This window comes from Corvus kubaryi, unplaced genomic scaffold, assembly GCF_017639235.1.
Source record: "Corvus kubaryi isolate FWS band 111438036 unplaced genomic scaffold, C.kubaryi_AGA036_p1.0 66, whole genome shotgun sequence".
Classification (NCBI taxonomy): domain Eukaryota; kingdom Metazoa; phylum Chordata; class Aves; order Passeriformes; family Corvidae; genus Corvus; species Corvus kubaryi.
This window is the reverse complement of record NW_024582054.1, coordinates 1,259,493-1,272,063: the sequence shown is the minus strand read 5'-3', so window position 1 is coordinate 1,272,063 and position 12,571 is coordinate 1,259,493. Positions and strand designations below refer to the sequence as shown.

At 40.9% G+C, this 12,571-nt stretch overlaps 1 protein-coding gene across 3 annotated transcripts in view; it reads right to left on the bottom strand.

Annotated features, from left to right (window-relative positions):
* Window positions 1-3,058: 3,058 nt before the first annotated feature.
* The window catches only part of MIDEAS (mitotic deacetylase associated SANT domain protein), a 55,651-nt gene continuing 46,138 nt past the window's right edge, over window positions 3,059-12,571 (bottom strand). For 2 of the 3 annotated variants that reach the window (XM_042047898.1, XM_042047899.1), the window contains exons 9-13: window positions 11,796-11,884; window positions 10,508-10,657; window positions 10,125-10,304; window positions 9,528-9,727; window positions 3,059-8,193 (exon numbers count right to left, since the gene is read on the bottom strand). In XM_042047898.1, the coding sequence (XP_041903832.1) occupies window positions 7,983-8,193; window positions 9,528-9,727; window positions 10,125-10,304; window positions 10,508-10,657; window positions 11,796-11,884 (830 nt within the window). In that variant the 3' untranslated portion in view covers window positions 3,059-7,982. Of the gene's footprint in view, window positions 8,194-9,523; window positions 9,728-10,124; window positions 10,305-10,507; window positions 10,658-11,795; window positions 11,885-12,571 lie in introns of those variants that run through there. The other variant, XM_042047900.1, reaches the window with a different exon arrangement.

The window sequence follows — 12,571 nt, the reverse complement described above, 5'->3', positions numbered from 1 at the left end:
GGCCCCAGCTGCTGGGGGAGGGCCCACAGGAGACTGGCTGTGCCCTTGACAACTGTAGTTACAGTGTGGGTAATGTGAGCCAGAGCTTGACTGACTCAAAACTTGCCTTCTGAATGTTCCCAACAAGGGGAGATGCCAAATTCATCTCTGTGTTTGGAGATACTTTCAGAATAGACCATGTGGTGCTCTTCTCCTAGTGCTTGGCCACAAAGAAAAGTGGTTGAAGCTCTGGACCTGGTCTCTCCCAGCACATCTGGAAGAGTGGTGTGTATGGCTGGGTTAGCTCCATACATGAATGGGACAGGAGAAAAAGGGAGTGACAAGCACAGTCTAATGCCAAGTGATCCTACTGGTTGATTCTTTAATATCTAAATATGGCCTAAGTCTGTACATTTCTGAAGGTTGTGTTAGATACAGCAAATACTCTACACTTTGGCTATTTTGGGGCATTCTGAGAGCAAAATAGAAACTTCGTGTTCTGACTATGTTGTGATGATTGAAATGAAACACAGCTCCATTGACATGTTGTGAGGGATAAGAGCAGTTCCTGGCTCTTGTAAGTGATCAATAGAGGCTATACCTATGGGAATCATTCCAAAAAGTACTGTAGATGGTGGTAGAGCTGGGTGTATTGTGTGGCCCACTGGCACTGGTGCTTTCCACGGATTGAACAGCACAAATTCACTAGCTCTTTGGGGGCTGCATTACAAATACCACCAAAAAAGGAAAAAAAATCATTCTTGAAGGAAGGAAGCATCCAGTCTTAGCATATAATTTAAAACCCTTCTGATAAAAACCATGTGCCAGTCGCATTGAAACAATACAGTAAGAAAAGAATAAACTGTGGCTCTTGTTTGTCAGGAGATGCTTCGTCTCAAAGCTGGAAGCTTCACTTAACCTTGCTTTGCCTAATGAGCCATGATTACTCACAAGAACAAATCAACCCCCCCAAACTTTTACTCCTCTAAAGTAAAGTTTCCCTAAAATTTTAAATTTGCACTTTAAAACTATGCACTGGATGTGGTGGAAAACATAGAGAGGTGGCAGAATTATAACAGCTGGTTTGCATATTGCTGGTGCTACACGATGTCATGTGTAAAGTGACAGTGACAGTGGGCCTGTGTGCCCACAGGGACATTGGAGTGAGATGCTGGGAGGCCTGGCTTTCACTTGTACACTTTGCTCTTCCTATCACACCACATCCAGTGAAGTAGTAAGCACACTCTTACTCATGGATGAAAAGAGCACCCATGTAAAATGTGCAAGCCATGTGGAATTCTGCTTTTCCCAGTGAAATTATGGAGGACTAGCATCCACTTTACTCTTTAGAGAAATATCCTAAGATTAAATAAGTGGTAGGAACTAGCTAGGTTTATGCTTGCTTGTTGGCACACTCACCTGTCTTCAAAGAGCTGATGCATGTCGTGATTATTGAGAACTGAGGAAAAATGACAGAAGAGACCTGAGAACCAGCAGATGACTCGGGTGTAGGCTCATCTAGAAAAACCTTCAAGCAAGAGAAGCACTTTTAACATCCCCTTTGGCTATCTTTTGTATACAAAAATTTTGTAGCACAAAAAGCTGTTAAATTTGCTGTGTTTAAATTATTTAGGCCTATGTTTATAAATGTTATTCTGTGAAACTTGTTCAAAAATAATATAACCTTATTTTATACAAATGTCTTTGGCTGATGTGTAACGAAATAGTTCAGCTTGTGAAGAGTATTTGGAAACTAAATTCTGTTCTCATTAAACTTTCCTAGCTGCTCAGGGTGCAATGTATTTATAGTATGATAGCATGTAAATGCTGTTCCTTATTGCCTCTATATTTTAGAATAGAAAATAACTTAAGGCTTTTAAAATGCTGATATATTGTGTTTGTTGTCATCTGATACATAAATATTTTTCAATCTTTTAAGACATCGGTTGTCAGAATTTATTCTTAGGTCCTCAGAGAAAAGTCTACTGCTGCTATATGGGGAAAAAAATCCAAGTAAGGTTGAGAAATGGCTGATCTTTCTTCAGTACAGAATTACTAATTCACTTTGAATTTAAATTCTGCTAACAGTAATATACAATCAGTTCCATTAAACCCAGATGGGGGAAGGCTAATTGATTCATAAGCCTCTCTAATAAAACTCTAGCCTTCGGTAGACCATGTCACTGAAATGTAATTTCAAAACTCTGATATAAAGAAAACTCCTTCTACCCCACAGCAGCTGGTCGCAATAATGTCAAGAGCAGCATCCCACAGTGATGCCTGTAATGCTATTTAGAAAACATACAGGGAGTTACTGCAGAATTCCTCACAATACCACTAACTCGAAACTTACTAATCACTAAAATGCTTTATAAGGTTTCTTTCAGTAGCTGAAATAACTTCCAGAAGCTTGGGCTTAGATCCAGCAGTAAAAAAAGATAGAACCCAAAATGCTCAAAATGTGTGGGTTTTTTCATTGTCTAAGGTTTGTTTGCACAGCCTCAGTTTTTATGCAAAGTACTAAACTTCAGCACTTTTGCCAGCTGGCTTTGACAGGGATGCAAATGCATTACTTAAAGCCTGAAAGTCCTGGTCTGTTACCTCAAGTGAAGGCTTTGGTGTTCCCTGTCTCTTCTGCGCACCAGGGAAAATACCATTTTTTTCTCCAAACACTACTGCTGATCAACTGCCACAGGCACAGGACTAAACTAAAGCAAGGACTTCTACACTAAGCTGAAAAAATTAGTGTTTTCATGTCTTGGGCTGAGTCTTTCTCCTGCCAGCTTTGCCAAGAATATTGAAAAGGTCAGTGTAAATTAACAGGTATGCTGCCTTAGATCCTAGGTGCAATCTCACAGAACACCAGTCAGGCACTGATACACATTTCTGCCACCTGCTTTATGTAGCATTTGTAGCTTTTAAAGACATCATGCCCATAGCTGTGAGAACACCTGTGTAGCCTAGTTAACTAAAAGGTTAAGTACCAAAACAGAAGGACTCGTGACAGCCTCCTGTGCACCACAGCCCGCACAAACCCCCAGCCACTCCCTCACACCATCAAAAAACTCAGCTAAGAAACTATTTTTTAAACCTCATTTAATAAAAGGTTTTTTAGATATATAGAGGATATTAAGTAAATAAGTTACATAGTACATTACAATCACATCAGCAAGATTTCCTTTAGTGTATTAATATTTTATAAAAAAGCACACAAAAAATAAATTCAGTCCAGTCTATCACAACTGTACAGCAACAGGTAAATATATTTATATATATGTACATTTTAAACATGTAACAGTCTTTTAAAAGGTGCCCTAGGCAGCAGGCACACAAAAGGAAGTGTCTGCTCACTTATTAAAATAAAAGTAATATACTTTATTATAAAGCATTTATACAGTAATTACAAAGGCTGACTGCTCCTGTACAGTACACCAAAGCTTTGACTACAAATTTAAAAACGGAACATAAAAAGAATGAACACACAAAAAAGTTTATATCAAATCTGAACTACAAGGGGAAAAATACATGTGGAGAAGCTGCAGGAAACTTTTTTAAAATACACAGTTACATTTCTATAAAAATATATGTTGTCTTCTAATCTGGAGAAGTTAAGGGTTTTTTTAGGCTCAGCTGTCAGTGGAATCTTAGTCTTGGAAAGAAAGATCCTTAGACAGCTTGGGATTCAAAGTTTGTGTCTTCTTAACATATGACACAGGAGAGAAGGAGGGAAAGTAAAGCAGCTGAACCCAAGTGATGAATTTACATAGAAACTCACCCCCACCCCCCAAAATCAAACATGATTGGTAGACTTGCTTCTCTGTTTCTTTAAAGCTTTATAAACTTCCAGACATACAGCAGAAGATAAAGCAAGGAGAAGGTTTGTGTGGGAAAATGGGATCAGAATAAGGTTTCTGGTAAGCACTGGACTAAATGTGCCATTGTATGAAAGCAGACAAGATTCCTATGGCTACCGTCCTTCCTACTCCTATTTCTTTAAAATACAGTATGTATCTGGAGGAACCTTCTAGTCCACTGCCTGAAAGAGAATTAAGAAGTGTGTAACTGCTGAGAATGAGAAACCACATTTGTGGTTAAGGAAACACTTTTTTTGAATGTTGATTTTAATCTAAGATTGCTGTAATGATAAAAATGACCAAACGCCTCAGTTTGATAAATCAGAGAGTATTTTTAGTTAATTTGGACTTTGTCTACAATGGATTTAACAGATGAGTTACCTTTGAGCTTCTGAATTTCTATCTTTGCCCTGCCTTTAAGCAGCTACATCCCTACCTGTTTCTAGCCAGCAAAATTCCATGGTCCTGCACAGCTGAGTGAAATTCTGTAGGCCTTCAACTTACACAGCCAAGTTCTCTCTGATACCATCACCTGTATCAGTAAATGAACAAACATCAAATAAATTAAAATGCAGAGTCGTTCTTGCAGCTAGACTGCAAAACACCTGCAGCTATATCAGATACGCATCACAAGTGCATGCATCTATCTAGTAATTACATACACACAGAGTCTTACAAAACTCAGATGCTATCCCATGCAATCACAAACCTGAAAGACTGAATCTCTCTGTAAAGGGCAGGCAGAAGCACAGGCAGAAGTACATGATCAGGGCACAACGTGACCTGTTGCTGCATCTCTGTGATGCCCTATGCTGGCATCAAGACTCAAGTAGGTAATGGTTTTGAAACAGCCATCTGACTATATGACCACCTGAAGCCTGATCTTGCACTGTAAAAGGCAAGTCTATTAGTACACATTTACAGAATTGCAGTCTATAAATCTTATTTTTGTTCCCATATAAAAGAGCTAAAGCAAAGAGACACCTCGTTCAAACCAGTGACTTTTTACTGCCCGTTTTCTAAATTAGCAGCAAACCCTTACACTAAATGGGGATCAATCAACAGGCCTTTAAACGATGGAAAATAATGAGCATGGAGTTTTAAAACAGACATATCAACAGAACATTGACAAGAATTTTGTTTGTTTGAAGTGGGTTTTTTTAAATATTAACTGGAATAACACAAACTTAAATTAACACTGCACTGCAGTAAAGAGCCTCTCAAGTTATTTTTCCCCCACTAAGAGTAGGACATAACTCATTCCAGATTAGATAAATTCCATTCAAATGCTTTGTCCACAGAATATGGGAGTTGGTTGTTTGGGTTTTGGTTTTGTTCTTTATTTAAAAAACAATTCTCTGCCAACTTTTGCTAGTAGGCAGGATGTAATTCAAATGCAGGATCAATTCCAAACTCCTACCATAAGCCAGTGGGCAGCAGGCTTGGCTTGCCTGTTTGTTTTTTAAGATGACACTTGGAGGAGCTGTTTTCCTTACTACCATGCCAGAAAAGAAGTCTTCTGGTGGCTACTAGCAATTCAAAAATATGCTCAGAAACATTCCAACTTGATGCCACTTACTTGGCACATTTACCTGATTGTGGTCAGCCCTGCTAACCCACAGCTGTTGTAGAGGTTAGCCTCAGAAAAAGCCCTTTCCTGATTTTCTTCCAGTGACAGACTGTGTCCAGGTTTCCTGTTCTCTTCTACCTTATACTACAGCCAGGTGGGAGAGGAACAACCAGTACTGGAATCAGTACATAATATACACAACATTTTTCTGCAAATAAAGAAAATCTCTGATTTGTTCTAATCAGCACCTCAATGGCTTGTCCTTGATGAGAGGAAAAATTATATCAGTTTCCTAAAATAGGGAGAAATCAGTGAAAGATGTGGCCTTTGGAAGACTGTAATGATGCTTGCAGTTGTTTTACCTACTGTCCCTCCAGACACAGTGTGCTAAAGCTTCTGTTGTCTGCAAGGGCCCTACAATAATGGTAGACAAGCATTTTCTCCAATTTATAAAAGAAAAAAAGATAACAATCAACACTGAAACCCTTAATAGGAAGACTGATTTGCTTAAGCTTCTTTTTAAAGAAGCAGCTTTTAGTTCTTTGCAGTTTTTGAATGATTTTAACAGTTCATGATGTGCCATCTGCTTCCACAGCCTGGTTAGTCAATAAGACCCATACACATGGAACATGGAACAGTCATCCAAATGCTGACATAAAACCCAGTTCTGATAGGAATGAAAAATACAATCTTGACAGAAAATTGAACACTTACAGGTGAAAGTGTCAACTTTGCAAAAAGTGCAGTCCTTAATGGTACTCCTCCTGATTTTGTAAGAGTATTAACTCTTTCCACTATTCAGAAAAAGGATTCTATGCAAAGGCATAGATACATCAAAGCAAACATTGTACAATACAGTCTCCCAAACAAGAGAGCGAAGCCATCATAGTTGCATAAAACTACAGGGCAAGAAGAGTGACAGATGACATGCTGGAGGTTAGAGCCTCTTTCCATAGTTAACCAGGAATTTATCTAGCAGCTGGAAGGGTCAAGATTAAAAAAAAAAAATATCTGCCAATCAGGTACACTCTGTAGTTCACATACAACATCATCTCCTGGATCCTTGCTGGGGAAGGCAGGAGCAATCAGCTCCTTCAGTACAGGTCTGGTCTGACACAGTGCCAGCACCCAAGAAGCTGGGGATCAGTGCTGCTCCTAAGGACTGGATGGAGGGAGGGAACTGGGCAGCTAGGCTACAGGCTGGGACCAGCTGCCCACGAAGCACAAGGGATTCTCTGCATCCTTACAAAAGAATGATAAATGTGGGCTATAAAGATGTACAGAACAATCCTGTGCGAATCTAACATCTGTCACCTGGGCCACTTCTTCTTAACTCTTTCACGAGGAGCTTTTGGTGGCTAGACTTTTTGGGCTACTAGCTTGTGTCAGTTCTGAAAGAAGAATCAGCCTTTCAGCAAAGAGCACTGCTCATACCAGGACAACCCAGCAGGCAGCACTGCCCAGCCCACTGGTGTGCAAATAGGTGACAAGCTTCTCCTGCATGTACATACTGTCTGACAGCAACTATCAGGGAAACGAGGGCCCCGCCATAAAAGCTTGATGATGGCAATTTCAAGGAGTAAATGAGGGCTGCTACAGGACAGAAGAGGATATTGAGAGGTAAAAACGTTCACAGAGGGATCACTGCTGGAGATGAGAGTCCATTCCTCCCATTTCTGAGGTGCACACAATCCCGCACACAAGAAGATCTGGGTTCATTTTCACTAAACAAACTTGCTCCCATTTATGCAAATTCAAATCCAGCAGTTTTCATTTCAACTTGCACTTGTGAAGCCCAGACTTCTTTAAGTTAATCAAAGGCTGACTATTTTGTCTTCCAAGATGAGACAACCTGCAAAGCCTGTGGCTACTCTAATCCCACAGGATATTTTTATATTCATTGCTACATTCTTAATACCATAAGATAAATGACCTTAGGCTTCCATTTGAAAAATAAACTTCCTCTCAAAAGGAAGAAGACTGTCTTGCTCATCCCACTTTTCATTTTTGTGAAACAGAGGTCAAAAGTGCACACCATCTTTCCACAAAACTTGTTGTCTGCCTGAATAACTGCTCAGAAAGAAAGGCAGGAAAGCATAAAAAGAAGAAGAACTTGCTGAGAAAGGAAACAACTAGAAATCACAAGTGTCACAGTAACTGGATACACTTAGCTCAGAGCAGAGCTTCATTTTCTTGCTCCAGTCTGGAAACCTTTATATCCAAGAGTCCCACTACCATGATTCCTGACAAGAACAAAAAGAAAGGTCTGACTGACCTGAGAGAACTTACTTCCACTGCAGGTGACATTGTTCTATTATGTACCTCGGATATCATTATAAATAGAATAGAAATCTTATTAGTCTTTAAAAAAAAAATCCAAGTTTAAACAAATCTTGTTATCCACCGTTCTGGCTTGGTCAGTACTGGCAAGGTGAAGTGGAACATGTGACATGAGGAAATGGCAGCACTGAAACCGAGACCTGATGGTTCAGGTAAGAAAAGTGCAAGCAAAAAAACGTGAGACCGCCAAGAGGGAGGTTGGGTCCAGCCTTGCTACTCCCTCCACTTCTGGTCTGCTGCTATATTTCTCCGTCCTCATCTGAGCTGGCGCTGCTGCTCCCGCCGCTGCTGCTCCCACTGTCACTGCTCTCTTCCTGCTGGGCCTGGCTGCGGGCTGCTGCTGCCGCCGCCGCTGCCTCCTTCTCTTGCTGCTTCAGCGCCGCCGCCTTCTTCTCCTGCTCTGCATGGCTCTTCATGTGAGCACTGCGGCTCTTCACCTTGTAGAACACCCTGAGGAAGGCACACATGTACATTAGCACTGGCCCCTCCTATGGCCTCTTTCATCACTTCTCCAAAAGAGCTTCTGCTGCTCCAGCCTCGAGTTCGTGAGCTTCAGCTCCAGAACTCCCGCTGGCTCTGAGATAGAGCACCTACAGCAAACACCACTCGGTGTGTGGCAGCACAAGGTGCAATGCTAGCAGGAGATCCTGAGCACCCTCAAACCACTTGCTGTATTTCTTACTGTGGCCATTTCTCATTCAGCTCTGAATTCAGAGGGGCAGTATCTGAATTATGCACATGCTGCTTAACACAATGGGGCCCTAGTTTTCAGGTGTACCCCTGTGCTGCAACAGTACCATAAGCATGGAGGCAAATGACAGCCCAATGCCACTCCGGAGCCTTGTCCACACAGCTTGAAATGCTTGAGCTTTTTCCTTCTGACTTCACATTTCTGTGATCTATTCCTCCATCTTCCACCATTAACTATTTGGACTTTGCATCAAATGGCACAAGTGAAGTTCAGACACCATTAAGAATCCTTGTCTGCTTGTCCTGTGTCAGAGGCCAAGACCAAATCCTAACTGCCTGACCTCTCACAGCACTGCCCTTTCCAATGCCACATGCTCCCCATGGGCAGAGACAGGGTGCCTTCAGCAAAGTTCCAGCATCACAGGAATCTGTCACATCCCTGGTGATGTAACTGGACACAGATTGCATGTTTTTGCCATCCCCCAGCTCAGTATCTTTTTAAATAAAGGGATAACCAGTGGTATTACAAGACTGTTGTTTTAAGAGTAAGCAACTTATGTATGGAACTGAATTTTCTTGGCAGTTATTATTCTGTTGGCAACACACCTACAAAAACTACTAAAGCTGTGTGAGGAAATACAAATATATTTGACATCCACCAAAGACAGCTGCAAATGTAACCAGGGGAACTATGCACCTACTGGCATAATAGCTGCTGCTATAACCATGCTAGTGTCTTGTGTTTCTACACCACTGTTCTTATGTCTACACCACGTTCTTAATATGTGATCTAGCAAATACATAGAAACTTCTTGTTACAAAAATGTAAGCATTACAGAGGGCCAATACATCAGCTGCTTGAACGTGCAGCTTAACACCAAATACTGTACACAGTTGAAATGCAGGTGGTGTCTCATGCCATTTGAGGAAAAACAACCCTTAATTTGCAAGTATTAGTGGGGCAATGTCATTAAAATTATTGCCAATGTCTACGGCCTAAATAGAAAGACTGAAAGCTCATTTGAGAAAAAACTTCTACAGGAGATGCCCTACTGTGATTCTGTGACTGTTGCTGGAAGCAGAGTTGGTCTTACCTGCCGCATTTTTTACATGGAAATGTGTTTTCTGTGTTTTGTGTTTTACTGGTAGCATCTGATTTTATCTTCTGTTTCCTCTTCTTTCTCTGCACTGGAGCAGTAATAGGCTTTCGAGGCTTCACTGTTGTCTCCCTTGGCTTCCTCCCAATTCTGCTCATGACAGTTGCCTCTTGACGTCTCATATTGGTGTCATTGGCCTTTGCAAAGAGGAGAGGAGTTGAGGCAAAGTGACACTTAAACCCAGCATCAGAAGGAAGACAGTGGCTGAGCTCCAGTGCTTCACTTATTCCAGACAAAGGTTTTATTTAATGAGAAAGTCTTCAGGCTATTTTAAGGACATTTCTCATCATGGCCCTCTGTGTGCACCAGCCACAAAGAATACATTGCATTTTTCCACCTTACACATCCCAGTTCTCCCATGACAGCACACAGTCTGGTTGATAGTAACACTCTGAGCTACCTCAGCTCAATCTCTTGCTCCAGAAAAAGTTAGAGATGGAAACTTTTTGCATCTGGAACTGCCCACCTGTTTTCTAAACTATTTGCAGAGTGAAGGTGGCATAGAAAGCACAGCATGCACAATGCACCACTTACTATTACACCATCTTGTAGTGTCTGTTCATCTTTCAGAGCATCTGCGCTCCTCTTTCTGTTATCCAACCCTTCCTCTGCCTCCTCTTCTTCCTCCTCTTCCTCCTCCTCCTCCACATGCCCCTGTTCGTCACTGAAGATGTCCCTTCTGAGAGGAAGAACACGTGCAAACCTATGGGAACTCTTCACCAGAAGATAAAGGAACTGTTAATTTTGATGTCTGTAAGTAAATGTCATTATGTGACACAGGACACAAGTTTGTGAGTCTGGACTCCTGTGGAGAAGCCAGATTGCTTGTGCTTTTGATATTACCGGTAAATGAGATAACACACAAGACTTCACACCACAGTCCAAAAGAGGTGAGAGAAATTTAGGAAATTACTTACCTTTATGTCAACTTCAGCTTCATCTTTCATAGATCTCTCATTAGCACCATCAATGTCCCCAAAGATTAAGGTCCCATTCCGACCAATTTTCACCTGTTTCTTGTATGTGTAGTAGAATTCCACACACTGAGCCACTGTTTTGGTTTTTATCTGTTGTTTAAAAAACATGAAAGTCCAATGGATTACATGATTTTAAGACGACTTATAATTACTAGGAGTGCAATAAATACACTTTGTGTTTTCTTTCCTTAGTAGTCTCCACTCCACCACAGCTGCTGTTCAAGTCTCCTTTTCTGTGTCATATTTGCCTGTCTGACTCATCCCACAGCCCATCCCCTACTCCCATTGTTATTCACTGAGAACTACAGGACAAACTTTCCAAAGAAAAGCTGGTTAATGTAAAAGTGACAGAACCTGGACCTTTGTAAGCTTACTGCACCTCTTAGCCTCTGAAATGTTCCAATTGAGCTATCAGGCTTGACAGCAGCCTCTCAGTTTTATGGGGGAGCTTTATTTTCCAGCAGCCCGTCAGAGAAGACCAGACCAGAATACTGACCCAAAAATGGAAGTGAAGGTTTGCAGCCCTTTCCTGTTTTGGCCATGTGCATTTCATAGGCATATGATGGTAGACAATTATCAGCACAGACTTGTGACCATCTACGTATTCTGTATCAGTGATTTTTCTGAGAGTTTTGGAATATATTCTTAGCTTCTGAGCTTTTGCAACTTAAATGCTCTGGGGGAATTTATTCAGTAAATATGTATGCAGCTCCTGATTTTGCACTCTCCTTCGGTGATTTCCCCCTTGCTGACATGCCATACCTCATCAAAATATGGGAGTGATCATTTTTACTATCATTGTCACAAAACTGGAAAGAGAGAGCTAAAGGATGCATCATTCACATATCCTTCTTTGCTCCTCTCCATCAGTGGCAAAGATGTGTTTCTTTTTAATTTTATCAGCAAGCCATCTAAGCCAAACACTACCAGTGCTCTATAAATGTGCTCTGCAGAGGAGATATCTGCAGCATGGACTAATGAAAGTAAGGCACTTTAAGTACCAGGGCTAAGTAAACAAGAACAGCAAAAAAAACATTATTGTTCTAGCTTTCTGATGAGATTTTATGCTGTGCTAGATGCTGACATTTCTCTGAAATCTTTTGAGTGCAGGACCTAATGCTTAAAACTGAGGTTTCAGAAAAATCAGGATTGAACTTTCTGTATTAAATGTTCAACAAACATGTAAAAATGTATCACTGCTGTAATGAAAAAAAAAAAAGTAACTTACAAGCTTTTGGACCAAGAAAAAGTCTTTCTTGTAGATTGCAATGCCTTTGTTGAATAGCTTTTTTTCAGCAACTTTCCACTTGTCTGATCCTGTAGGTAAAAATAAGTTGTAAGGAAGCCCATACAATTTCAAATGTTTTCTCTTCTATGTACATTTTCTTCATGTTCATCTTAAATAAGACCAGTACACACTTGTAAGAGTGCAGTCTCTCCTCGAACCTACTACAGCAGAACTGCAGACTGCTGTTAACTCCTCCCTTACTGCTCCACCTCAGCTCTCCTCTCAACACTTCCTTTGTGTTAGATCTAGTGCTCATCACCACAGGTTAACTCAGCTCAGCTTGCAAAAACCACTCAATTAGATGAACTAAGATGTTGCCCAAGCAAGGTGAAGTGACACACTTTGTGGCGGCCCAGTCATAAGATTTTATAGTAGGGAAATGGTGGGGCAGGAGAACAGGATCTTCTCTTTCAGCAGCAATCTGTACTTGAAGATTTACTACGTCTCCAGTATTCCTCAAATATTCTTTGCCTCTAATAATAAACACATTTCTGAATCCCCTCCTTCCTCATAGATGGTATTCAAGTAATATTTGCCAATAACTACAGTAGGCATGTGTAGTAATGAAGAGATGTAATTTGTATGCTTTGTGGCACCAGCTATTAGATGTCTCGCTACTGCTTTACATCAGGTCTTTCAGGTGTCTTGGGTCACCCTAGATCACTGAAGTCAGTGTCACATGGCTGACTATTTTCTAATTAGCTGCAAGACTAATA